Genomic DNA, 27,828 nt, shown 5'->3' with positions numbered 1-27,828 from the left:
GATATAAACACCAAAATACACATGTATGGAAGTCCAATCTTTCTTATTTAGCCCAAAAAGGAAATAGTAAATAAATGACTTCTTGATACATGAAGATTGTATATATCCTCAGCAACAAAGTAAATATTGTAATAACTTATTGATACGTAAATTGGGTGACATGATTGTAAATGTGAGTTAGGCCAATTTACTAAGGTAGTATGCTTGTTCCTTTATAGCCGAATTTGAACCCTCTCTCCATATATTAAAATAATTTAGTATATTGTCGTTGTGAATTATATGACATGATTTTAGTAGTTTTCAGTCCTAAATAAATGATCATGTGCATGGTAGCAAAATAAATAAATAAATTGAAAATTAAAAACGATGTATTTGCCCAAATGAATCATGTTTTGGAAAGAGCTAGAGAATTGTTGTTAATCCTGCAACTCCTTCGCCTCTAAGATTCGAACCCACGCGGAAACACTTGAAAGTTAAAGCAGCAGAGAATTGCATTAATCACTCGACCAAAGTGACCACTGCCGTCACAACATAAATAAGAACGTTTTGAAATTCTGTATCCACAGACTCGGGCCGAGTATCTGACTGTATTGGCGCGATCGAATCATAACAACTACAAGCAGAGAAAGAGATTCACAGAGAAGAAAATGGCGGCGACGGGGCAAGTCGCCGGAGGACTGACGGCGTACGATCGCCAAGTGTTGACCGCAGTCAACGCCGGAGCGGCGAGCCTCTCATTCGTCGGGTCGGGCTTCATAGTCCTCTGCTACGTTCTCTTCAAAGAGCTCCGCAAGTTCTCCTTCAAGCTCGTCTTCTACCTCGCCCTCTCTGTATGTCTTCTCTCTCATTCTGTGAATTTTGCTTAAAATGATAAAATTGCGTCTGTTATTAGATCTAATTGCTCGATTGCCGGTGACGTGGTGTTTTCTATTTCTGGACACTTGAGCTTCGCTAAATACTCGGAAATTGAACTTAATCTGTAGCAAATTGCATTTGATTACTTTAAAATTGTTAGAAAAATGTGCAATTTCTTAGCTTTATGTAGTGGCTTTTACTTTGGTGACTTGAGCTTGAAAGATTCAACATAACTCTTCTAAACATTTAGGATTTAGGGCTTTGTTGTTCTTTAAGACTCGCTTCGTTCTAGTGTTTAGCTTAAAGTTTGATTAAATTGGGAACAGAAGAAAGCCATTTTATTGTTATTGTTACCGTCCACATGGTTAAGAATATTTATTGCTTATTTTGTTATGCAGGATATGCTTTGTAGCTTCTTCAGCATGGTTGGGTAAGCTCGCTTCCCAGACACAAGTGCAGTCAGATACTATAACAAATTTATCTGATTCTGGCTTTTAAGTGATATAAGGGAAGTTAGTTGCTCTTTTGTGCAGGGATCCATCCAGAGGATTTTTCTGTTACTCGCATGGCTATAGCACTCATTTCTTCTGTGTAGCATCTTTCCTATGGACTACCACGATTGCGTTTACCCTCCACCGCACCGTTGTTAGACACAAAACGGATGTTGAAGATATGGAGGCAATGTTTCATTTGTATGTCTGGGGTATGACCTTTTTATGTTTTGCCAAATATCTTTCATTTTGCTTCCAGTGTTATAGAAAACTTAGCTTCTTCTTATGTTACTGCTGTGAGAGAGAGAGAGAGTAATGCCATTAGTTGTTATATTTAAACTGTGAAGCTCATTACGGTTCATGTGCTTCTATTTTCTTTTTGTTTTCACAGGGACTTCACTAGTTATGACTGTGGTGCGCTCTATTGGTAATAACCATAGCCACCTTGGAACATGGTGTTGGTCACAATCAGGGCGTACTGGAAAGGTAAGTGCACAGTACCTATTGGCTGCAAGAATGTTGTCTGAAGACTGTATGTTTTTGCTTTCCATTCCAGACTCTGGGAATTTCTAGAGTTCTTCTGCAATTAGTTGGCTTTACAAATTACAACTCCTTGAACCTCATTGGTTGGGAGGAATTCTTGATGATGTCTGGGAGAATATTTTTAATGTCGAAGCTGCTGTCATTGATACCCCAAATGCAAATCTTTTTGGCCAGATACCACAAGTGTAGATTAAACATGTAAAAATCAATGATAATGGAGTAAAATCTATGCCCTACTCATGCTAATCATCACATGCACAATGATATCTACAATTGGACTATGTTAATCCTGAATATGTGTCAGAGTTCTCTACTTCCTAATAGTTGAATTTCATTAATTCTTAACATGTACTACTAGTAGATACAAAAATAAGCTTTGGCTTTACAAACCTGTCATGTGAAACCAACAGTTCATTTATAGAACTTGCAATTTTAGGCATCCTTAAGTCATTGTTGCACAGTTGGTCTAATTGGAGTTCTATAGCTGCCTGATGTAACTGAGTTTTCATCACTGCACTCTAATTTTTCCACCCATTCTTACAGGCAATTCACTTTATAACATTTTATATGCCACTCTGGGGTGCAATTCTTTACAACGGTTTTACGTACTTTCAAGTGATAAGCATGCTGAAGAATGCAAGACGAGTATGTATTCCCATTATCATTTATTTTTTCAGCCAAATAATTTGAACTCACTTTAGTTTACACTTATTGAGATCATAGTTCGGCTTTGAAAATTATAGATGGCAGTCGGCATGTCAGACCGGACTTATCAATCTGATGCCAGAGCAGAAATGAAGGTATACTGTCTTGCAACTGGTTTCCTAGGGTCAGACTCAGACCCAGTTCCCAAATATATAGGCATAGAAATGAGGGAATGAATATGCGAAATGGATATTTATTGATGTTTCTTTAGTTTTTGTTATTAGCGGTCCCATGATTCATGTATGTATTATTTGTATGCTATATCATTTAAATGTACCTGCAATGGTTTCTCCAAAAAAAAAATTATTGTATCTGCAATACTTCCTCTGAATTATTTCTTATTGTTTCCATTCAACAGGCTTTAAACCGGTGGGGATACTATCCCCTCATCCTGATAGGAGCATGGGCTTTTGGCACAATCAACCGCATTCATGACTTTATTGAACCAGGTCATAAAATATTTTGGCTCTCACTTCTTGATGTTGGGACATCTGCACTTATGGTAATTTTTTGGTTTGTATAATGGGCAATTTATTATTCCAAGAGCATTGTTTGTAACTTAATGCTGTCTAATTTACTAATTTATGGCTTATCCTGATGAATATAGGGCCTGTTCAACTCAATAGCCTATGGCTTGAACTCCTCAGTGCGACGGGCAATATATGAAAGGTTGGATCTGTAAGTTTCAATTGCTTCTTCTTTTTTTCCTTTCCATTGTCTATGTCTCAAGGGCAGTCTCAAGGGCAGTAGGCAATATTTGATTTTATTGTCATCAGTCTTGTTCAAAATGATGCATTATTCCTGAATGAATGGTTGTGTTTGGAAATTATTAGGTTTTGGCCAGACAGACTTCAAAGATGGTTCCCAAACAGTTCAAGGTTTAGAAACCAACAGCAAGAGAGTGAACTAGTGGCACTGAAAATTGAAGATCAGCACTAGCAAGTGGGACATATTTTATCTGCACCTACCAAAATTTTCAACATTTTCTCATTAAAATTTGACCTGGACGGAATTAAGAAATGAAAGAGGAACACATCGACGTACATCGGTGCAAAGTCAACTGCACTCATTTCTCTCTGGTGATTCGAACACGACTAACATCTTCAAACTCTACTTGTTCCATAATGAGATTGATTGAAATTGTTTTGTGATAGATGTGTCCATAGAGGGTTGTTTCAAGTAGAAGAATCTTGTGTAGAAGCTGTGATTGTGCAAATATTGACCCATTAAGCTGTATTACCTATAGAGAAAGGGCTGGAATGGTCTTTGTCTAGGCATTTTATTTCGTTCCAATTTTTCATAGTTATGTACTTGATTTAGGTACTTGAATTTTTTTCCTAATTTAAGAATAGGAAATGCCTTACAAGGCCAGGCCCAAACTTATTGCGCCATAGTTTCTGTCCGGGCTTCTTCCCTAGTGTTATCCAAAACGACAATGCAACCTTCGTCGTATCTAAGCAATCCTCATTTCATTTCCGCCCTAAACACCAAGCAGAAGTCCGACACGCCAGCGCCGAAACGACGGCCACAAGCTCGCCACCTTCACAATTTACTGTCCTGACTTTGATTGGTATTTACCTTTTTTACCACAATAATTTTGACCAAAGTGTTCCTTCTGCTTAGAAATTAAGCACAAATCACAACCATTCAGATTTTATATAGTAAGAAAATTACATTACAGATTCATAGAGAAAACGGCAAATCTGCAAAGCAAATTGCAAGCTTTTGATCATATCTAAAATCTAAGCACAAGCGCAAGGATTATCAACCACAGTTGCTGCCACATCATCGTCCCCGCTCCTAAACGCCAAGTAGCCAATCGCGAGCCCCACAACGATAGCCACAAACACGCCTCCGTTAAACGACATGACCGCCAGCATCAGCAGGTACCCGATCGCCGCGTTCACCCCGAAAAGCACGGCTCCACCAAGCCGAGCCGCCGAGAACCTCCCTCCGGCGCCGCCGAGCTTCGCACCGAGCAGCGGAGTTTGGATCGGCGCCGGCGAAGAGGCTTTCGCGGCTGAAGACGACGCTGTCTTAAGCCGCACGCGAAGGTCCTCGAGGTACTGGTAGAAGGCCGAGACGATGAGGCAGGCGATTAGCGTGAGGGAGTAACTCGTCCATGAAGTGGTCCGCCAAGAGTCGATCAGGATTGTCACGTCCTTGCTCCAGTAGAAGGTCATGTGCATCATCTTCGCTTCGATTTTGGGGACGACGGAGTTTGGAGAAGAAGACTTGCGAAGACCGGTAAGAAAGAAAATTGATTATTTTTTCCTATTTTTTTCGATTTTTCTATCGCTTGTTTATGAATTTTTGATCCATTGGTGTGTGTAGTACAACTACTTTGTTTGGTACGATGGTGATGTGCGGGTTTAGGAAATGCCCTCGGAAGTTTCTGTTATTACGGTTTTGTCTCGTTGGAATCTCGTGGGGCTTTGTATCTGTGGTCTGTTTATTGGTCTTGGTTCATTTGGAATAACAGTGTTTGGAAGGGTTAGTTTGGAATTTAGAAGATATGGGCCAGCTAAGCGTCGTTTGAATCGAAACTTAACAGTTGGACGATGCACTGGAAAACCAATTATGAAAGCTGATTTTGACTGGTTGTTGGTAAATATTTGAACAAACTGTAATTTTAATTACTCTACTTTGGCAAATTACATAATTTTTTTATTTGTTTCATGTATTAATTTAATTTATTCATAGAAAATAAACATAAAATTTTATTTGTTTCCTGTATGATAATTTATTTTATTGATTGATGGGATAAAATAAAATAAGGGAGATTTACTATTATACCAATATAGGGCCCAAACTATATAAAAAAAACCTACATGAAATGGACTTTAGAAACACATCAAAGTCCATTTACAACATAACAAGGATGCTTCGAACTTTTTATAAATTACAAAAGTGCTATTGATTTATTAAAATAAGCCTAATCCTAAAACCTTATAAATAAAAAAACCAAAACACTCAATATAACATTAAAGTAATTTAATAATCAAAATTAAATTCAATAGGACCACCTGTCATATATTGGTTTTTTAAAAATAGGTTTGTTTATATATTTTTGTTCACCATTTTAACCCAAAGTGTAAACTCATCACCCTGCTTACTACTTGACACGTGTCCTTTGACATAATCATTGTTGTATTTATGAAACTATAATTGTGCCTATAGACACGTGTCAAGTGTTGAGAATAATGATTATGATACACATTGGGTTAAAGTAATGAGCAAAAATACTCCCGAAATTAAATGGTGTAGAATTTATCCATATCACTAATGCTAAGAATGAGTATATAACTAAATATATATATATATATATATATCTATATATATAAAGCAAAAGGCAGAGAATGGTGAAACATTCAAAATACCAGAAAATGCCCTTGGTTAATGCAAATATTAAGAATTGAAATTATTAATTAAATGAGGATAAAATGGTAAATTCACACTTTTTCATATTAACAAAATTTTAAAAAAAAAAATTCAGATAATGGATCCTCTTTTTATGGAACACAACTACCCATTATCTTTTTTAATTCTAAAATAAATTTAAATTTTTTTAAAAAAAGCCTCTCGCAGGCGCGGAAGCGCATGCAGAGAGGCTAGTATATATAAAGCAAAAGGCAGAGAATGGTGAAACATTCAAAATACCAAAAAATGCCCTTGGTTAATGCAAACATTAACAATTTAAATTATTAATTAAATGAGGATAATATGGTCAATTCACACTTTTTCATATTAAAAAATTAAAATTAAAATTAAAAGAAAAATCAGATAATGGATCCTATTTTTATGGAATACAACTACCCATCATTTTTTTTAATTCTAAAATAAATTTAAATTTTTTTAAAAAATGTCTCTTGCAAGCGCGAAAGCGCGTGCAGATAGGCTAGTATTTTATAAAATAAAGTCGAAAATGTAGTACAATTGAAATGAATCAAAGATAGTAAAGATGTACTGCAGACAGTACACATTGCAGCTCCATTACTTGGTTCCGTACCCTAATTCGCCTTGGGCGAAGCAATTTCATATCAAAGACTTGGCGCACGGTTTTTCTTTCGCAACATTGACATAGTCTTCCTCCAAGAGCTTCAGTTGGGCTTAGGACAACCAAACTCCCTATATCAAAATACTGAAGGAAAAACAAAAGCATTGATGATTCAAATGAAAATTTCATGAATAGTCTGTGGTGATTTCATAACCTTGAGAGTGAATAAGACTGCCTGAACCGAGAAACGACTGAGGAAGGCCACAACTGCTGGCTGCTGGAGATATATTAAGGCTGCAAATAGAACACCTGGTACAACAGTAAATAGAAAGAGCATAAATAATCAAAGAAATTGTATTAGTAACCAAAAATTAGAGCAGTTGAGAGAGAGAGAGAGAGAGAGAGAGAGAGAGAGAAGCGGATTCTTACCATTTATGATGCTCTGCACAAAGAAGATTAGAAAGTATGGGAATGGGACTGAAAAGTCAGAGAGGCACATGTTGATGCAGCTCAGCCCCATCTTCCCGAACCCGGTATCGAAGTCAAGAACCACACCAACATTAACTGGGGTGGTCTTGGTGTTCTGTGGCTTGGCCAAGAAAGTAGACCAAAACAGTAAGAACAAGAAGCAGGAGACAAAAAACAGGGTTGCAGCTAGCATTCTTGACCATGTTTGAAATTCTTCAAGGTTCTGCTTTGCAACTGATGGAATCGAGTAACGGGGAATCTTGTTTATATGCAAACACACAATTGAATAATGTCAAATTGTCAATGTTTGAGTTTGATTCATTAATTTGTTCCATCTAAATTGATTTTCTAAATCAATGGGACTGGGACACGTCTGAAGCCAGAAACATTCGAAGATATGCATAAAAGAAACATTCATATTGCTTAGCTTGCTCATCAAGTGTAGCAAGTGTGTGTGTGGTGGCCCACCAAGGCACACGCTCTTAGTCTTGTGTTTACCAAAACAAGAACATCTTCAAGTTTAATAGCCAAAACCCGATTAAGAGAAAAATATGCCAAGAAACACAACACAAGCATGTATTGTAAACAAAACTTCAAATCAAAATAACTATTATAAGAAGAAAGAACTTGTACATTTAGATTGATGTCAATGAACAAAAAGTGGTCTTCAACCAACCATCCCCTCAATCACAATGTCAAATAAGAGAATTAGCCCCCACTGCATTGATCAAAAACTAGCTAATCAAAACTAATTAAAAAAGTTTAAAAAAACTAATTGAATTAGTTAAACCCAATTTCCGCTAAACTTACCACCACTATCTTCTAGCTACTACTACCAATCATTATTAATTTTTTTTGAATCAACTACTTCCTTTCACCACCGGCGCAAAGCAGCTCTTCGACCTCGAAAGAGAGGGTTGGCAACCCAACCCCTCTTTTTTCGGGGAGTTCAAAGTCCGTCGCAAAAGCTGCTTCATCGCCGATATCAATTCCTCAGCAGACTTCGTCGGAGGGCTCGACAAACGAAACTTCTCACGGAAACTGGCGTGTTGTTTCATCGCCTCCCCCTCGCTGAGGGCCTTCTCCGACCTCGAGTTCTCTTCCTTGATCGCCTCCGCACAAAGTCCGCAAATCCAACAGCCCTGATGCTGCTCCTTCACTGTAGCTATGTACTCTGACGTGCATTCCTCTGTCAACCCGCAGCAGTAGCACTTCACCAACTCCTCTTCCACCGCCGATTGAGCTGCGCTTGGACTTCCTGGCTGTGACGCCTCCATAGCCGAAAATTCGAGAGAGAGGAAAAAAAGCTTTGGGGGGAAACGAAGAGTCTCTATATTGACGGCACGATTATCTCAGAACTTGATTTCTTTTTTTTTTTCTTTTTTTGGTAATGAAATAAGTTTTTTGGCTGCTCTTATATAGAGCTCTTTTGAAGTCCAAACATGGAATTTTCGTGTTCTTTTGGAATTTAGATTTCCCAAATCCTTAATCATTGCCCTATTTGGTGCCGCTGTGATTTTGTTTCCCTTTTTTCTTTTAGCTAAGTTTTTTTTCTTCTTTTACCTAAGTTTCAAACAAGTTTCTCTGCACTTTCTTTTTTGGAAACTACAGTTTGATTGAACTTTGAAAAATACAAAATACAAAATCTGTTAGGATACGTACGCATCTTGATGGTAAGATTCTAAATGGTAAAGATTCAATTTGCACTGTTGCCACTTTCTCTCATCTTGTTGGTGCACTCATCTTTGTCAATTTAAATCGCTATTTTCAAGTTTCAATATGTTTAATAATTTCTTGGAAATTACGCTGCCTTGAGTTACAAATTTTAGCTTTTTCCTTTAAAGAATCTCGAATCTATTAATTAATTGGGAGTCAGATCTCTTCTGGAATCTCAATCTAAATGAAGTCATCCTTTTCTACTCTTCTTAGACTTTGCTTGTTCTTCTTCCTTTTTTTTTAACTTTATATACCCTTAATTTTCGTTATACTCATATTCATAAAGAAAAATTTATTTTAAAAAAAAACACAACGGGGTTTCATTATTTTTCTACTTTTTTTTAATTAAAAAAATAGTCATATAGAGGGCGTTGACATGATCAAATTTAGTTGTATTTTTTTTTTCTTTTTTTTCCGAATACCATGGTGTTGTCTTGCTCATCACCATATACAAATAGGAAAATGCTAGATGCACCAACTTTGGGCACCACATTGGGCACCAACTCTCTAATAGAGCATGAGACCCGTTGTATTGGCGGGCTCCACCTCTATTAAAGAGTTGGTACCCAAGGTGGTGCCCAAAGTTGGTGCCTCTAGCACCACCTAGGTAACTAGTAATACAAGGCACCACAAGTTACGAAACAAATTTTTGTGGCTTTGGACTTAAAATTTATTTTTGAGTTTACAAAATTGAATCCAAGTAAGATTCCAAACAAACCCTTAATAATCGCACTGGAACTTAAATCAGTTGATTATTTATGTTGTAAAATTCATGTTGAGAGAAGACCAAAAACACCTCCTGTGCTTTCTAGTCCTTAGCAACAATAACAATACAGAATTTAGAAGAATACATGAGTGTGAAAAATAAGTATACATTGAGTATGGAACAACTAAGTAATGTAAATATTAGCAGTTGCATGAAGAAGCCATCTATCTAGCTACCGAGCAATTTGCATTTCAACTTTCAAGATATGCTTATTACAAAAGTAATAAATCCAGCCACCCCCTAAAAAGCTCCTTATTCTAACACAATTCCTCTATAAGCTACATTTTCACAAGAGCTAGAATCCAAGGTGGGAATACAGTACAAGTTCATACTTTGAACCCTAGGATGGAAAATTAAGATTAAATTACCTTTAGGCTTTCCATGCCTTTTAACGCAATTGGATGAGCTTCCAGCTGAGGCTCGCATGCCACAAACCCTAGAGCTGAGGGACCTCGTCCCAAACACCCTTTTCCTTCTACCGCTCTATTCGACAACACGAGACGGTTTGGCCATAATTGCAGGTCGACATTTTCCCATTCTTCAAGTTCTGGGCAGGAATTGATCAGAAACAAAGAAAGGAAGGGAGAGCAAAATAAGGAAAAAGAGAAATTGGGCTTTCGGTAACGTAACGACCCGATTGCATCATTGTTTTTTTTCTTTTCTTTCTAGGTTTTCGTAATGGCCTATTTGTTTGGCTCCTACTGGAAGAAGAGGGATACTTTATGTGTCCGAATCTGGTTAAGCGATTCTCTTACTTGATTCTTCCATTTGCCCCAATTGTTCTACACTGGTGATCGAGCTAGGTTTGTAGATCTTATTTATAATATTTGCGGGTTTGGGTGGGCTTAGCGAGCTAGGTTGGATCATAATGGGCCTAAATAGAGCAGATCTTGGGCTAGGCATGGATTTTAAACCCTTAACTTAGGCCCTACCCATCAGAAAAACAGGTTGGCCGGCCAGTCCATAGCCATGGACTGGGCCGGGCTTTGATTCATTTTTGCATTATGATTACAAAAATTGCATACAATATAGCATTTGCTTGTACTAAAGGAAATTTCAGTTCCCATTCCCAACACTCACCACCAATAGCCATGTATAATAGCTTTCGAGGTCGAACCATTACAAAGAGTCTATTTATGTAGTCAAACGTGCAATGAAATACCCCATCTAAGGTTGATGGAGAAGGCTGAATCAGTTAAAATAACATGGTTAAGACATATAGCTCTAACAGAAAATATATAAAGAATTTTATAGACGAGCAAAATTAAAGAAAACTTATGTTCTAAAATTTTGACATTAAAAGATTCAAAGAAAATTTTCACTCCAATAAAATGGGGAAGGGTTTATACATGGGGCATTGTAGTCGAACAATCAAAGTATACAATTCACTCCCTTCCCGTTTTTCCTCTTCCACTAACTCCATGGATGGACCTTCATGGTGTTTGGTAGTTTCCTCTGTTTGCCATGCAATTTCCTCATTTTCATTTTGCTCTTCATCCACATGTGGCGCTTCCTCTAGCTCTAGCTCCTGATGACAGCCAGGATGCTTTGGTTCCACCCCTAGCATAGTTGGACGGCTCAGTGAATTTGAAGCTTGGTTGATGCACTATGAGCTTTTGCCACAACTAACAACATGAATTTCTTTTTTCATAGGTAAATAAAAGTTATAATCTTTTTGGGGTTATGGTATGATGGGGCCTTCTCCATTATGAAGTTCTAAGATGCGGAGCTGTTACGAACTTTTGTTTTTAACCGTTGGATGGCTTCTATGGGTTAGATTTAAAACAAAGTTTAATAACTCATTTTTCTCTCTCTTCCCTTTCCTTTTTCCTCTTTTTCTTCTTCTGTGAGTTCGCTCATCTCTCTCTCTTTTTTGTCTTCTTTTCCTTTGTCAGATAATTTCTTCATTTTCCCTCCTAGTTCTTTTTTCTCTCTGTCTTATTTTCTTTCTTTTCGCTCTTCTTCCTTTTCTCTCTTGTACCAGATGAACAAATTAGTCCACCATGATTCCAAAAATTAGCCAAAACTCTCACTGCCTCTCCAGATATTTTCTTCTTTTCCTCTGTCGAATATTTTCTTCCTTTTCTCTATTTTCTTCTTTTCTCTTCTTCTTACTGCTAGAATTTCCTGGGTCCACCAACGACATTTGATGACGGTTCTCCGCATTGAGAAACGAAGTGCAGCCCAGTTGTGTGGTTCGTGGTGGTGGTGGTGAAGGCGGGATTCTCCGGCAAAGGTGTGTGGTTTGTCGTGGGCGGTGAGGATCTTTACGCACAAATCGGGGTCTTGATGTCAGACTAATTTATGGTTTTGGCTAAGGAATTAGTCTTTTTCTTTTTGGTTTTGGCTATTTGTTTCTGCTTGTATCGATTGTTTTACATGAGTGTTCTTATTGAAATTAGCAATTACTCATGTTGGGAATTTTGGCTAATTTTTGGAATCGGGGTGGACTAATTTGTTCATCTGGCACAAGAGAGAAAAGGAAGAAGAGCGAAAAGAAAGAAAATAAGACAGAGAGAAAAAGGAACTAGGAGGGAAAAGGAAGAAAATATCTGACAAAGGAAAAGAAGACAAAAAAGAGAGAGAGATGAGCGAACTCGCGGAAGAAGAAAAAGAGGAAAACGGAAAGGGAAGAGAGAAAAAATGAGTTATTAAACTTTGTTTTAAATCTAAACCAAAGAAGCCATCCAACAGTTAAAAACAAAAGTTCGTAACTGCTCCGCATCTTAGAACTTCGTAATGGAGAAGGCCCCATGGTATGATTATATTATGAAAAAAATCAATGTTACTTACGTTTGGTTCATGGACGCATCTACAAGTTTTTTGGGTTATGGTATGGGTATATTGTGAAAAAAAACCAATGTTGCTTTGGCTTTTTTGGGACGCATCTTCTTTCTTCATTCTTTCCAATTTTTCCTTTTTTATACCCACCGAATTGAAATTTTCTATGAGAACCCAAATGATAAAAATAGTGTTTTTGAGTCTCTCACCACCGCCACAAACCAACCCTCTTCCAATGTCCCCGTTGCCTCTCAACATAGACAAAATTTTCGCACAACAACAACATAAGTATCGATCAACCAAGACACGTTTGCAAACTTGCAACAGCAACTGGACCGCCGGTGGCAAAGTCCATGATGTGCTGGTCCACTGCGGGTATCGCAAGAAAAAGACACGAAGCTCCGGTTGCTCCTTTCCCTCTTTGAGCTCTCCCACTCTCTCTGTGGGCCTCTTGTTCTATGTTTTGGGTTTGGTTTGTTATTTGAAGGACATTTTATTTTAGGCATTTTCACAAATAAGCCCATTTTAACCTAACATATTATACAAAATGGTTTTTAACTTTGCCTCGAGTTTCAATTAGGTCTCGCAACTTTTTTTATTTTTTAAGACAATTACATCCATTAACTTGACAAGTAATTTTAATTAGGTCATATCGTCCAAGTCTGTTAATTTGTCCATCAAAATGAGGGCTAAAATCGTACTTTCTAGTTCAAGAGTCTTTTAAGCTGACATAGTCAACTTCCCTCCATAAGTTGTTAGAAATCCCCAAATGAAGAAACCTAAGCAAGCTCAATACCCCAATTCGCACCTTAAGGTAAAATGTTGGAGATCTCGACAGATTCAAATCGCAACTGTCGTAACTGCAAGTGTGGGTCGGAAATCAAACGCCAGACTTCATGGACGAATCTAAATCCTAGAAGAAGGTTTGAGGTATGTTGGAATAATCATGTTAATTTTAATATTTCCAGTAAGTTGGCTTAAGTAAAAATATGATTTTGTTGGAGATGAAATTATTGTTTGGTGTTGTTTTAATTGCAGAACACCAAAAATGGGATGCATTTTTTTGTTTTCTTCAGTGGGTGGAAAATGAAACATGTCCACGAGGTCATGCATGAGTTACTTAGAAGACTAAGAGGAATGGAGGACGAGTTGAGAGCAACATAGGAGAATTACAGTATTAGCATCACTACCCCAACGAAACTCAAACTCTTCCATCACAGAAAAATGAAAAAACAGAAAAATGAAAAAAAATTAAATTTTAAAAAAGGAAAAAAATTGAAAAATTGAAAGAAAAAAAAAATAGAGCTATAAATAAGATGAATATGCATGCATGATAAACCATCACCCAACTATGAATGTTGCGATCATGGAGTTGATTGAAAAATGCAGAGTGATGCAACCATGGATCACATCATGCGTCGCCGTGAACGCCTTTGTCAGCTCCGTCGTGGTCGGTATCCTCAAACCTTATTTGAGGAGTTGGCCGGTAGAGTTCAACATATGGAATTTTTGCATTTTTCCTAAGCTGTTGTTGAGTTTTTTCAACTCTTACAATCAGCATATGTAATTGTTGTTACGTTTTCCTTAATTTCTTAAGTTGTTAGGTTTTTAAATTTTACAATCAACATATGTAATTGTTGTTACGTTTTCCTTAATTTCCTAAGCTGTTGTTTGGTTTTTAACTCTTATAATCATCTTATAATTGTTGTTGGATTATTAAGTCTTATAATCAGCCCGTAATTGAAAAAAGGAAAAATAAAAATAGAAAATAGAAAATATTGAAATATTGAAAAAAAGGAAATATTGAAATATTGAAATATTGAAAAAAGGGAAAAATGAAAAAATGAAAGAAAAAAATAGAGCTATAAATAAGATGAATATGCATGCATGGTTAACCATCACCCAACTATGAATGTTGTGATAATGGAGTTGATGGAAACAATGCAGAGTGATGCGGCCATAGATTACATCATGCCTTGCCTTGAATACTTTCATCGACTTCGTCGTGGTCAGTATCCTCAAACCTTATTGGAGGAGTTGGCCGGTAAAGTTCAGTATATGGAATTGTTGCGTTTTTCTTAAGTTTTTGTTAAGTTTTTTCAACTCTTACAATCAACATATATAATTATTGTTGCGTTTTCCCTAATTCCATAAGTTGTTGGGTATTTAACTGTTACAATCAGCATATGTAATTATTGTTATGTTTTACTTAATTTTATAAGGTATTGTTGGGTTTTTAACTTTTATAATCATCATGTAATTGAAAAAAGGAAAAAAAAAAGAAAAAAAGAGTTCTAAATAAGATGATTATGCACGTATGGTTAACCATTACCCAACTATGATTGTTGCGATTGTCGTTGCTGCCCAAGCTGCCGCTGATGCCCAAGTCGCCGCTGCAGCCCAAGCTGCCATTGCTGCCGTTCCGCTAGAGATGAGTTTCTTTAATGTCACCGAAAACCATTCTCTGGAAATAGTTACCAGTCAACTTCACGGGACTCGTCACTCTGCCGTCCTTATGGAGTTGAGGGAAACAATTCAGAGTAATATGCCCATGGATCACATCATGCCTCGTCTTGAACGCCTCCGTCGTGGTCGGTATTCTCAAACTTTATTGGAGGAGTTGGTGGGTAGAATTCAGCATATGGAATTGTTGCGTTTTCCCTAAACTGTTGTTGAGTTTTTTCAACTCTTATAATTAGCATATGTAATTGTTATTTCATTTTCCCTAATTCCTTAAGTTGTTGTTGGGTTTTTAACTCTTATAATCAATATATGTAATTGTTGTTACGTTTTCCATAATTTCCTAAGTTGTTGTTGGGTTTTTAACTCTTATAATCATCTCATAATTGTTGATGAGTTTTTAACTCTTATAATCAGCCCGTAATTGAAAAAAAGGAAAAATAAAAACAGAAAAAATGAAAAAAGATTGAAAATTTGAAAAAAAAAATGGGCAAAAGGAAAAAATGAAAGAAAAAAGAGAGAGCTATAAATAAGATGAATATGCATGTGTGGTTAACCATCACCCAACTATGAATGTTGCGATCATGGAGTTGAGGGAAACAATGCAGAGTGATGCGGCCATAGATCACATCATGCCTCGCCTTGAACGTCTTTATCGACTCCGTCGTGGTCGGTATCCTCAAACCTTATTGGAGGAGTTGGCCGGTAAAGTTCAGTATATGGAATTGTTGCGTTTTTCCTAAGCTGTTGTTGAGTTTTTTCAACTCTTACAATCAATATATGTAATTGTTGTTGCGTTTTCCCTAATTCCATAAGTTGTTGTTGGGTATTTAACTCTTACAATTAGCATATGTAATTGTTGTTGCCTTTTCCTTAATTTCCTATGTTGTTGCTGGGTTTTTAACTCTTACAATCAATATATGTAATTGTTGTTATGTTTTTCCTAATTTCCTAAGGTGTTGTTGGATTTTTAACTCTTATAATCATAACATAATTATTGTTAGGGTTTTAACTCTTATAATCATCCCGTAATTGCAAAAAATAAAAATAAAAAATGAAAAATGAAAAAATTGAAAAAAGGGGAAAAAATGAAAAAATGAAAGAAAAAAGAGAGAGCTATAAATAAGATGAATATGCATGCGTGGTTAACCATCATCCAACTATGAATGTTGCGATCATGGAGTTGAGAGAAACAATGCAGAGTAATGCGGCCATGGATCACATCATGCCTCGCAGTGAACACCTTCGTTGACTCCGTCGTTTATTGGAGGAGTTGGACGGTAGAGTTCAGCATATGAAATTGTTACGTTTTCCCTATCTTGTTGTTAAGTTTTTTCAACTTACAATCAGCATATGTAATTGTTGTTGCGTTTTCCCTAATTTCCTAAGTTGTTGTTGGGTTTTTAACTCTTACAATTAGCATATGTAATTGTTGTTACGTTTTCCCTAATTTCCTAAGGTGTTGTTGGGTTTTTAACTCTTATAATCATCCCATAATTATTGTTAGGTTTTTAACTCTTATAATTAGCCTATAATTGAAAATTGGAAAAATAAAACTGAAAAATTGAAAAAAAGAAAAATTGAAAAATTGAAAAAAATTGAAAAAAAGAAAAAGAAAAAGAAAAAAAAAGAGATATAAATAAAATGAGTATGCATGTATGGTTAACCATTACCCAACTATGAATGTTGCGATTGTCGCTGCTGCTCGAGCCGTCGCTCTTGCCCAAGGCCAAGCCGTCGCTGCTACCCAAGCCGTCGCTGCTACCCAAGCAACCCAAGCCGCCACTAAGTTTCAAACAAGTTTCTTTGCAGTTTTTCATTTTGGTTTCGGATCGTGACATGTGTGTTGTTTTGATTGGGTGCAAGTGGAAGCTTATATTGTGTGTTGAGCTTTGGATTTTGAACCTTCTGCTTCTATTCTGTGTCGATGGAGGTTACTTGTTTAGAGTTTCACTTAAGAGAAAAAGAAAGCCCAATGTGTTGTTTAAGGCCTCTTGGCACGCACTCTTTTTATGCGCTCGCTCGTATTTAAATGAGGTTGAGTTATCATGGGCATGGCTCCTCCTCCAGCCCCTACGGCATGTTAAGTGGGGGCCAATTGAGTAAAGGTACGGGCCTAATACATTGATTTCTCTCACTAATTGATGATTAATTAAAAAAAATCACATTTTTCATGTGGGATTTAATTATATTTTCATTATTTTCCTTCAATTTTCAGAATAACGTTAAAAATATATATTTATTAAACTACTTATAAAATGTTTTTTTTATTAATTGTTGTACAAGTAATATTCTAAACTATACTAAATTAATATAATTTATGGGGAAAAGAAATTTGAACTTTAGTGCAATAGGATATGCTCACTGCCTACACTAATTGGGCTAACCCCGTCTATAATAAAGAATTTTCATACGATTTTTGGTTTTCTTTATATATTATTATACACATGAATAAGAGCATCTCCAATAGTAGTAGCAACTTAAACTCTTCAACTTTCATTGACCTATGTGGCTAATTGAAAATGTTTGTTTGCTAATTTAATAATTTGTGCCTCAATAGACTCTTCAATATAATTCAGAGAGATTCACTATTATACCTAATATAGGAGCCCAAATTATAAAAAAAAACATATATGAAATGGACTTTAGAAACACACCCAAAGCCTATTTACAACATAACAAAGAGGCTTCTAACTTTTTATAAATTACAAAACTACCATCGATTTCTTAAAACAAGCCCAATCGCAAAACCTCATAAAAAATTCAAAACGCTCAATAGGGCATTAAAATAATTTAATAATCAAAATTAAATTCAATAGGGCCAGCTATCATTTTTTGGGTTTGTTTATAGAATTTAAATGGTCTAGGGTTGATTTATATTATTAGTGCTAAGAATGGGTATATGAGTAAATATCTATTTAATTAATGCAATATTGTGAAAAGAAAAAAATATGAAAAATGTGAAGAAAGTCTATTTATTTATTATTTGAAAAGAAAAATTGTAGGTTTTTATAATTTTCAATATAGGTTTTGTTGTTCCAAAGCAAAATGAAATTTTTTGAAGAGCCAAGGTCAACTTGTTAGTCCTTAAGAGAGAGAAAGGGGTTGCAACTTTGATGACTTAGTTTAACAAGTCTGGAGGAAGTTTTGGTGATGTGGCTCACCTATTTTAACATTTCAAAGTTGTTGAAGAAACTGTTAGAGATACTTTAATCCCAAAATGACAGGACATTTTAAGTTTAAAGTGTGTGATTGTTTCACATGTTAAGGTAATTATGATAAAGAAACGTATATGTTGTGAACCGTTGCAATTTCTATTCATATACATACATACATAAATAATCCTTTAATTTTTTTTTTCATGTCTAGTCAAAATATATATGAGCCTACCTCTAAGCAGTATGCATCAAAAGTTCATTTCATTAGACTTGAAATATTCTTTTTTGGACAAGATTTGACAACATATTTAGCATGATACGTTGTGGATCGGCCCATCCAAGGTTTTCACAGGCAAATCAAGCATTTTTTTCCCATCCATGTCTCAAGAGTGAGAGAATAAATGCTAGTTAGATTGAGTGGGACTGTGGGACGCTTGTGACATAATAATATTTGGCAGTGGGGAAATTTAGAGCTCCGTCTCTGAAACCATTTTGACTATCATTTAATTTTGTTTGCTCCATATGGTCCAGTCCAGGTCCAACAACATGACACGTAAGGGCAAGACCCAAGATAATTTCCCGTGGAATTAGAATTAGATGGGTTGGAATATTCCAAAGCTTTCCAATATTCTTATGTAAATAAATCCCATAAGTAGATAATTCTATTTCTAAAAAAGAAAAAAGAAGCTAATTAAAAGATCCGCACCAACAATTAAATAAGGCATTTGGGTAAAGCAAATAAGTTATTCATTTCTTTATTTATGGATGTATTTGGGTTTGTTTGCACTTGTCCCTTCTTATTATTTGCATGTACTTTCGGTAATTAAAAGTGACACAAGTTCCTCCACTATTAATTTTATACCTGACCCAGAAAAAAAAAAATTTATACAGCTTATGTATATTGTGTATTTACTGTGCTAAATCCTATGTAATATCCAAAAGTTAAACTTTGCGGGATAATTTGTAAGATATAAAAATAGTCAAATATTATTTTTAAAATTTCAAGAGATTTTGTGAAAACAACGAAAATCTCAGAAAGTGTTAGTGTAAATAACTCAATATTATTTCATGTGAGCAGTAAATTAAATATGTCCAAAATAAGACATCAAGGGAAGGGAGACATTGATTTGTGGTTATCCTCTTGGTTAAAAATGTGTGTTAGTTCTCATTTCTTTATTCAGCCAGGGTAAATGGTTTCATTAATCAAGTAACCCATATCGAAAATTCCCTTCATAATGTTTTTTCATTTGTTTTTCTCTATTTATTTGACTTAAAAAATATAGAAAACATAAAATTTGGTACTTGGGTTGGTGGAAAATTTGGTATTTTGATTATTGCATGTATTGATTGGACTTTATAAATTTACAATATCGGTTTTGATGTTGTAACAAAATAGAAAAATACTTGGATCCCAACCCATTTTCCCAAACTTGTTAAATTTCCCAAACATGACGCTAATAATAAATAAATCGATATTAAAATATTCAGCTAAAAAAGTTGTGCTCATCCTCCCCGAATCCCTATTACGTCAAATAAATCTTTATATTAAAAATATATTAATTAATTAAGTAAACAAAATAATGCGGAGAATTTGGACAGAGATAGATAGAGAGGAGAGAGGAGAGAGGAGAGAGGAGAGAGGAGAGAGAGGGGTCAAATCGAGTGGCGAAGGGGTTGGGTCGTCTTTTACATTTTTGTTTTTGTGGTGCTCGGATTAGGCTGAGGGTTTCAAACAAAAACACACACAACACACACAGACCCGAGAGAGAAGAAAGAGAGTCGAGATATAGAGAGCCCTGAAAGCTCAAGATAATACTGGAGACACAACTCTCTAAGCTTAATACAAAACCCCCAATCGTCGATTGTCTTCTTCTTCCTTTACCTTCTCTCTTCTTTTAAGCTCTGCTAATATCAGCCGATGGATCCCTTCGATTTGATACGAAAAGGTACACCCTTGCTACTTCATTCAATCGGATCTTTCACTTCCTCTGTTAAATTTTGCAGCTTTATTGTTTGCTTTGTTATCTTCATTTCTGGGTTGCTTTGAATTTTTTAAACTTTGTGATTATTGACGTTGAATTTATTGAGATCTATTGAATTCGATTGCCTGGCTAATTGGGGATTTGGTTTTGGTGTGTACTTCGAGTTGGTTTTTCTTTATTGTTTGTTTTTTATCCTCGATTTTATCAAGATTTTGTTGTGGAAATGGGTGGTTGGTGTTCAAATCAGGTCTTAATTTAATGAGCTTTGAATATAATTGAAGTGGGAGATTTTATTTTGTGTTATCTTGTTTACTTTTGTTTGAAAATGAATCTTTATCTTTATCTTTTTGTTATTTTAATCAGTATGTGAAATTGAATTTTGGGGTTTAAGCTTTATCCTACTGACCGAATTGAGTCTTTGTTTGTCAACAGCTTTGTCGTTTGTCTATTTCTTATACATAATTTAAACCTACAAATGCAATAAGCTTATTATCTTTTATTTCACGCACCATTTTTTACTTATACAGAATCCACTAAAATTATTGCGTTTTAGCTAATTTCAGTAGTGAACGAATTATTTTAGTTTGTGTCTATAAAAGTGATGAATATATGTATGATTTTAATACTTTTTTTAATTATAAAAAAATGTATATTTTGTTTTCCCTTTTAGCTATTATTTTATGTTGGTTTATAGCTAGAAATCTTTTTGCACTGATTGGATGGACACACTGAATAGCGAGTGGGTTAGTCGTGAATGGAGGTTTTGGGTCAATGGACTAATTATAGCACTCCATGAACTGTTTTGCAGGGTTTGGTTGAAGCTTAATGAAAAACAAGTTCTTCTTTCATTCAAAGCTGGTCTAGTTATTTCCATCTTAGTAAATAATGAGCTTGTCCAAGAAAGGAACCTTTACTAATGACACAAAAGTAAGCACCGCAAACAAGGCAACTGCCTTGAATCCAAATGCAGCAGAGTTCGTTCCTTTTTCCCTCAGATCTCCGTCATCTGGAAGCACCAGCACAGGTCAGGCCGCAACAAAGTTTTCTTCCACTGGAACCTTTGGAAAAGCAGTACTAGATCGAACAGAGTCTTCTGCATCAAATAATTCCGATGAAGAGGCCCACCAATATTGGCGTCACCAGCTCCCTGATGATATTACTCCTGACTTTAAGGTCATGGGAGAAGATGAGTCACAAGGCCTTGGGAATCTCTCTTTGGCGGGTTTGTCCTTACATGAGGATGGTGAAGCAACACAGTTTCCTGCCTCTACAGGCAGTGGATACTTATTGAACGAGTCACATATTAATGGTAATAACTTTTCTGAAAAGTTAAGAGCTTCTGCACCCCCCTTTGGGGATGATCTGTCCTCCGCCAGTTTCTTGCATATGTCACCTAAGCCTTGGGATAAGCAAATTGTGAACAGTAATCAGCTTGTTAGCAATGGTCAGGAGGGGTCTCCATATGATGGATTTTCTAGACAGGGGTTCATGAATGATATGTTCAGTGAGCATGCAGTTGTCGACGATACTGATATTAACCCTGCTGAGTTTTTGGCTTCACAGTTCCCTGGATTTTCTGCTCAGAGCCTTGCCGAAGTTTACTTTGCCAATGGTTGTGACTTAAACCTTACTATTGAGATGTTGACTCAGTTGGAGGTATGCTTAATTTATTTATTTTTAAAAATAAATAAATATCGGTTTCATTACTGTGAATTGAGGTGTGTGATGGTGCATATTTGTTTTGGTTGTAGCTTCAAGTTGATGGTGGTTTTAATGAGAATCTGAACTCGAAGACTGTGTCAGCTCCCGATCTTAGTTCAATGGATTTCCCTGCACTTACACCAACAGATGGTCAGCATAGTCATCCAAAATATGGAGATGATGATCTCCAGCAAAGTGGCAATCCTTACCGATCTTCTGACAAGGACAACATGCTTTTTTTCAAGTCTAGCTCATCCATTCCATCTAGAGGTGCAATAGATTTTGCTTCAGCTGTCAGGAAATTGGCTGCTCAGGATTCTGGTGGATGGAAGTATGAGAGAAATGGTTCTCCCGAAGCCGCTATTGGCTCAAGCAGACGTTCCCATCTTTTGCCTAGCACTTACAATACTGGGCATGGAAGAGGCATCTACAGTGACAGGTCGCAGAATCGTGGTTCAGCTCGGACTGCTCCTGTTTGGCTTGAAACTGGAGATGCTGTTGGTAATGTTCCTTAGTCAACCAAATTACTTCTGTTTATGTCCAATCAATTTGGGCACGCCTTCTCGATTTATATTTTCTTTAATATTGTTGAGATGACAGCAAATATGTATTCTGATATACGGGATGAAGCTCGTGACCATGCACGCCTACGTAATGCATATTTTGAGCAGGTTAGTCCTCAAGTTTGTGAAGTGGTCTTTCTGTTGAACGTCAGGCCTTTTTTCAATATATTTCTTACTTTATGTCAACAGTAAATCCTCAAAATTGACTAAAAGTTGAGTTGGTGAAGCATGTGGACATCTCGGTAGATTTAATTTTCAAGCATGATTGACTCTATCGAGTTGACCAACAATGCTGTTTGGCCTACTCTTGATGTTAACAATGAAAAGGAATATAAATGGTCAAGGAAACAAACTGCAGTGGCACATGGCAGGTGGTGTGCACATTCCATTGGTTTGAAACGTGCGTATTTTAACCAATGGGTATTTGTAGGAGTGTTTTTCCTACATGATATTGCTATAACGGCATGCTGAATGCTGAGCCACATAACGACTTGTGGGTTCGCTCCAATCCTCACCACTAATTTTCCACCTAAGGTGGCTGTGAAATCAAATTTACCCTAATTGTTTCTCTTTAAAAACAGGCACGGCAAGCATACCTTATTGGAAACAAGGCTCTGGCGAAGGAGCTGAGCGTTAAAGGACAGCTGCACAACATGCATATGAAGGAAGCTCATGGAAAAGCTCAAGAATCTATATATCGTCAGAGGTTTGTTGTCCCCAAGTATTTTTGGAATCTTGTTTTACCATATTTGAGTCATACTTCTGTTCATCCTCAAAGGGGATGGCTTCATGTAGTCTTTTGGAAAGGCATTTTTGTTATGTCTTTTGGATAATATTTGTTCCACTATGAAATTTTGATTTTCCCCCGTGTTGCCTGAAATTCTCTCTCTCTAACAAATGCACACAGACTCATGGTAAGTTGATTTTTTTATGCAATGATAAGATTGGATTTTCATTTCCTCCTCTGCCTACCAGAAATCCATTTTATCTTGAAGGGAATAAATGAAGCTTCTATTTGACTGATTAGCATCTTTTGAACTTAGAGAGATTTGATCTGAGAATGCTTCTAGATAACCATTGCAGCTGCCTCTTGTTCTGGGCGTGTCTGAGACAATGTTTATTGAACAGAGTGCTACTTACTCATACAGAGCATGAGTTTGATAACAGACTCAACACTGTTGACTAATTTTGGCATTTGCCCCCGATAACCTTAGTTTTCATGTTTTCATGTTTTTGTTTTCTTTCTTTGATAAGTTATTTGTTGCCTTTCTTCTTGTCTCTACTCTTTCTAAAAACACAGGAACCCAGTTGCTCCGGAGATGCAGGGCAATGGGAGAGCACAAGAGAGGATGATAGACCTGCACGGGCTGCACGTAAGTGAAGCCCTTCATGTCCTGAAGCATGAGCTGAGCGTGTTGAGGAGCACTGCCAGAGCAGGAGAGCCGGGTCTTCTGGTTTATATATGTGTTGGAACTGGCCACCACACCAGGGGTTCTCGCACACCGGCAAGGCTCCCCGTTGCTGTACAGCGATACCTTCTTGAAGAAGAAGGCCTTGACTACACTGAGCCACAGCCAGGGCTGCTTCGAATTCTGTTATACTGAGCCAGGAAGATGACAGTGTGAGGTATATGAGGTTTTTAACACAGCACAGTCCGTGAAGGCATAGTCATCATAGCCATTCTTGTACCTGTATATGGGAAGAAATCAAGTTTAGTCCAAGTCTGAAAAAAGGAAAAAAAAAGAAGAGAAGTATTGGGAAGTTAGAGGGAAAAACACCCAAAAGAGAAAAGGGACAAGTGTACCATTAAGTTCGACCAGTTGACCGAGGGATTACATTTCAGTAGCCAAAAATGATCCTTCATTAGAAGATGTCTTGCAACTTTTTTCTTTTCTTTTTTTGTTAATTTTGTACCTTAAATTTTATTTCTTTTTAAATTCCTTTTTGATTCTCAGATGTAACTGATAGAATTGAATTACATGATAGAACAATTCACCTTGCCAATTGCACCCTGAGCCAATCAGATGTAACTTCATGTTTTAAAGACCTCTTAACTATGATCTTGATCAGGCCGACTATACTATAACACAGTTAACTGGAGACCCTCTTGTCCAATTCTTACTTTTTTGGCATATTGGAGTTCAACTCAACAAACTTTATGAATCATGTTACAATTAACAATGAAGAAGCACTGGTCTAAAGTAGTCTAATCTATATGAGGAGAGGGAGCTTGAACTCGAATGCAACGGGATGAGCACACTCCTCCTGCCAACTGGCCTACCATTTCCAACATTTTCAAGGTTTAATCTGACCCTGGGCAATTTGTACATCTTGAAAAATTTAACCAAGCACAACATGCCCCCTAAAATGAAATAAATACTTGAGATTTTGAAGTCACACTGAAACCGGTCATTATGTGTTCCGAATCCGAAGTACAAGTACCAGAATCTTGAGTTTTGGAGGGAAAAGCAGACAATGCAGCCAAGAAATGATAATGCAGTTGCAAGCCAACCTCCGACCCAAATCCATTTTCCTCTCTACCAACAACACTTCATACTCACAAACTCTTTTCCCTCTCTTCAACTTCTCATCTCTCTCCTATCCCATCTCTAACTCTACCCATATCTCACCATCTTCTTCCTCTTCTCAATGGTTCTCCGTCCTCCGCACCGCAATTACCACCATGGATTTGCAGCTCGGCAAGCGTGTGCATGCGCTTATCATAACCTCCGGCAACGCCCCCGATCATTTTTTGACCAACAACCTCATTACCGTGTACTCCAAATGCAGGTCGCTTTCATGCGCACGCCGCCTGTTCGATAAAACGCCCGGCCGGGACCTTGTCACCTGGAACTCCATTCTAGCAGCCTATGCGCAAGCTGCGGGCTCTGATGTTGACAATATTCAGGAGGGTCTTACCCTTTTCCGGAGTCTTCGCGAGTCTGTCGTTTTTACCAGTAGACTCACTTTGGCGCCGGTTTTAAAGCTGTGCTTGCTCTCAGGGAATGTATGGGCTTCGGAGGCTGTTCATGGTTATGCTGTTAAAATTGGATTGGAATGGGATGTGTTTGTTTCTGGTGCACTTGTGAATATATATTCCAAACTCGGACGGATTAAAGAGGCTCGTGCATTGTTTGATGGGATGGAGGAAAGAGATGTGGTGATGTGGAATACAATGCTCAAGGCCTATATGGAGATGGGTCTTGAGAAAGAAGGACTTTCTCTCTTCTCTGCATTTCACCGGAGTGGATTACGTCCTGATGATGTCAGTGTGCGTTCTGTTCTTAGTGGGATTGACAAATTTGATTCTTATGAAGGCAAGAGGAACATGGAGCAGGTTCAAGCATATGCAGTGAAATTGTTTCGTTGTGATGATATTAAATTGTTCAGTTACAAAGATACTAAGTCAGACATATATTCGTGGAACAAGACATTGTCCGAGTATGTTCAAGCTGGTGAAAATTGGGCTGCTATAGACTGTTTTAGAAATACGGTTAGATCAAAAGTAGAGTTTGACAGTGTGACATTAGTTGTTATTCTATCTGCAGTTGCAGGTGTAAGTGGTTTGGAGTTGGGGAAACAGATTCACAGTGCTGCTTTGAGATCAGGGTTTGATTCTGTTGTTTCTGTTACAAATAGCCTTATCAATGTGTATTCAAAGGCTCATTCTGTTTATTCTGCTAGAAAAGTGTTCAATAACATGAAGGAAGCGGACTTAATTACTTGGAACTCAATGATATCATGTTGTGCGCAAAGTGGTTTAGGAGAGGAATCGGTGATTTTATTTATAGGCTTATTACGTGATGGTCTAAGACCTGATCAATTTACTATGGCAAGTGTTTTAAGGGCTTGCTCCTCACTTGAAGGAGGGTTGTGTGTCAGTAAACAGATTCATGTTCATGCTATAAAATCTGCTATTGTCGCTGACCGTTTTGTTTCAACGGCTCTTATTGATGTTTATTCTAGAAGTGGAAAGATGGAGGAGGCGGAGATCCTTTTTGAAAACAAACTTAAATTCAATATGGCATCTTGGAATGCAATGATGTTTGGGTACATAATGAGTAATGACAGTCACAAAGCATTGAAACTTATGAGGATGATGCATGAAAGTGGACAGAGGGCAGATGAAATTACTTTGGCGACTGTGGCTAAGGCAACTAGTAGCCTGGTAGCTTTGGAACCAGGGATGCAAATTCATGCTCATGCCATAAGAACAGGGTTTTCTTCAGATCTATTTGTTAATAGCGGTATTCTAGATATGTATATTAAATGTGGAGAAATGCGAAGTGCACACAGAATTTTCAATGGCATCCCTACACCTGATGATGTTGCATGGACAACTATGATCTCAGGCTGTGTAGAAAATGGGGATGAAGGGCGCTCTCTTTATATATACCATCAGATGAAGCAGTCGGGAGTTCAGCCTGATGAGTATACCTTTGCTACCCTTGTCAAAGCCAGCTCTTGTCTGACAGCATTGGAACAAGGGAAACAGATACATGCAGATGTGATAAAGTTGGATTGTTCCTTGGACCCTTTTGTTGCAACATCACTTGTTGACATGTATGCTAAGTGTGGTAACATAGAAGATGCGTATCGTTTATTCAGAAGGATGGATGTTAGGAACATTGCCCTGTGGAATGCCATGTTGGTGGGTTTAGCTCAGCATGGAAATGCTGAAGAAGCACTAAATCTTTTCAGAGTCATGAAATCTAAGAACGTTGAGCCTGATAGAGTTACTTTCATTGGAGTCCTTTCAGCATGTAGCCATTCTGGTTTAGTTTCTGAAGCTTATGAGCATTTTTCTTCAATGCAAAAGGATTATGGCGTTGAACCTGAGATTGAGCATTACTCTTGCCTAGTGGATGGCCTTGGTCGTGCAGGGCATGTTCAAGAGGCAGAAAAGCTGATAGCATCAATGCCCTTTGAAGCTTCTGCTTCAATGTACGGAGCCCTGCTTGGTGCTTCCAGGATTAAAGGGGACACAGAAACCGGAAAACGAGTAGCAGCACAGCTCTTGGCCATGGAGCCATCTGACTCATCCGCCTACGTTCTTTTATCCAACATCTATGCTGCTGCCAACCAGTGGGATGTTGTGAGTGATGCTAGAACAATGATGAAGAGGCAGAAGGTAAAGAAAGAACCAGGTTTCAGCTGGATAAATGTAAAGAACAAGGTACATTTGTTCGTGGTAGACGATAAATCCCATCCACAAGCTGATCAGATATATGACAAGGTGGAGGACTTGATGAAACGGATCGGCGAAGAAGGGTACGTCCCGGATACAAAGTTTGCACTGGTTGATATTGAAGAATAGGAGAAAGAGCGTTCTCTCTATTACCACAGTGAGAAGCTAGCCATAGCTTATGGACTGATAAGCACTCCTTCATCTGCCACCAGTCGGGTGATAAAAACCTTAGAGTTTGTGGAGATTGCCATAATGCAGTCAAATATATATCAAAGGTTGTTCAACGAGAAATTGTATTGAGAGATGCAAATCGCTTCCATCGTTTCAGGGATGGAAGCTGCTTTTGTGGTGATTATTGGTGACATTATAAAATAAAATAAAATTTTCTTTAAAATTAAAATAATTACTTCATCAATTTGAGTGAAATTTCATTTACTTCAAAACTTCAAAGAGG

General features: G+C 37.2%; 5 protein-coding genes across 6 annotated transcripts; 3 read left to right on the top strand and 2 right to left on the bottom strand.

Annotated features, from left to right (window-relative positions):
• The first annotated feature begins 363 nt into the window (after nucleotides 1-363).
• Nucleotides 364-5,319, top strand: GCR1 (G-protein-coupled receptor 1). Of its 2 annotated transcripts, none has more exons than XM_021949589.2 (9): nucleotides 364-830; nucleotides 1,254-1,285; nucleotides 1,389-1,558; nucleotides 1,738-1,832; nucleotides 2,433-2,534; nucleotides 2,633-2,689; nucleotides 2,953-3,096; nucleotides 3,202-3,263; nucleotides 3,428-5,319. In XM_021949589.2, exons 1-9 carry the CDS (start codon nucleotides 648-650, stop codon nucleotides 3,531-3,533), a joined length of 951 nt encoding a protein of 316 aa, XP_021805281.1. In that variant the 5' UTR covers nucleotides 364-647; the 3' UTR covers nucleotides 3,534-5,319. The 2 variants fall into 2 exon arrangements, with proteins under 2 accessions (XP_021805281.1, XP_021805280.1); XM_021949588.2 differs by having other exon boundaries at nucleotides 366-830; nucleotides 3,202-3,272.
• COPT5 (copper transporter 5) lies at nucleotides 4,221-4,786 on the bottom strand. Its single transcript, XM_021949590.2, has one exon. The coding sequence runs from the start codon at nucleotides 4,784-4,786 to the stop codon at nucleotides 4,337-4,339; it is 450 nt and encodes a 149-aa protein (XP_021805282.1). The 3' UTR covers nucleotides 4,221-4,336.
• A 2,600-nt stretch (nucleotides 5,320-7,919) lies between the features above and the next one.
• On the bottom strand, nucleotides 7,920-8,336 carry LOC110749446 (uncharacterized). Its single transcript, XM_088253335.1, has one exon. It carries the CDS (start codon nucleotides 8,334-8,336, stop codon nucleotides 7,920-7,922), a length of 417 nt encoding a protein of 138 aa, XP_088109461.1.
• An 11,242-nt stretch (nucleotides 8,337-19,578) lies between these two features.
• On the top strand, nucleotides 19,579-24,190 carry CID7 (CTC-interacting domain 7). Its single transcript, XM_021949574.2, has 6 exons — nucleotides 19,579-19,886; nucleotides 20,731-21,578; nucleotides 21,674-22,124; nucleotides 22,224-22,294; nucleotides 22,768-22,892; nucleotides 23,487-24,190. The coding sequence occupies exons 2-6, from the start codon at nucleotides 20,808-20,810 to the stop codon at nucleotides 23,788-23,790; spliced, it is 1,722 nt and encodes a 573-aa protein (XP_021805266.2). The 5' UTR covers nucleotides 19,579-19,886; nucleotides 20,731-20,807; the 3' UTR covers nucleotides 23,791-24,190.
• Nucleotides 24,191-24,360: 170 nt separating this feature from the next.
• On the top strand, nucleotides 24,361-27,768 carry LOC148297950 (pentatricopeptide repeat-containing protein At4g33170-like). The gene is given in 3 exon segments (XM_088244327.1): nucleotides 24,361-24,742; nucleotides 24,744-27,591; nucleotides 27,594-27,768. Coding segments are annotated over 3 exon segments (3,072 nt in total). The 5' UTR covers nucleotides 24,361-24,661; the 3' UTR covers nucleotides 27,737-27,768.
• Nucleotides 27,769-27,828: the final 60 nt, after the last annotated feature.

The sequence above is a fragment of the Prunus avium genome, chromosome 1, assembly GCF_965620075.1.
Source record: "Prunus avium chromosome 1, drPruAviu1.hap1.1, whole genome shotgun sequence".
Taxonomy (NCBI): domain Eukaryota; kingdom Viridiplantae; phylum Streptophyta; class Magnoliopsida; order Rosales; family Rosaceae; genus Prunus; species Prunus avium.
Note: the sequence above shows the minus strand (reverse complement) of the source record. Positions and strands in the feature narration are given on the sequence as shown.

Coding starts and splice junctions, on each gene's coding strand:
- GCR1 (XM_021949588.2), top strand. CDS start 648: ATGGCGGCGACGGGGCAAGTCGCCGGAGGACTGACGGCGTACGATCGC. Junction 1,559..1,737: donor GTTTCATTTGTATGTCTGGG/GTATGACCTTTT, acceptor TTGTTTTCACAG/GGACTTCACTAGTTATGACT. Junction 2,535..2,632: donor TGCTGAAGAATGCAAGACGA/GTATGTATTCCC, acceptor TGAAAATTATAG/ATGGCAGTCGGCATGTCAGA.
- COPT5 (XM_021949590.2), bottom strand. CDS start 4,786: ATGATGCACATGACCTTCTACTGGAGCAAGGACGTGACAATCCTGATC.
- LOC110749446 (XM_088253335.1), bottom strand. CDS start 8,336: ATGGAGGCGTCACAGCCAGGAAGTCCAAGCGCAGCTCAATCGGCGGTG.
- CID7 (XM_021949574.2), top strand. CDS start 20,808: ATGAGCTTGTCCAAGAAAGGAACCTTTACTAATGACACAAAAGTAAGC. Junction 22,125..22,223: donor TGAAACTGGAGATGCTGTTG/GTAATGTTCCTT, acceptor TTGAGATGACAG/CAAATATGTATTCTGATATA. Junction 22,295..22,767: donor GTAATGCATATTTTGAGCAG/GTTAGTCCTCAA, acceptor CTTTAAAAACAG/GCACGGCAAGCATACCTTAT.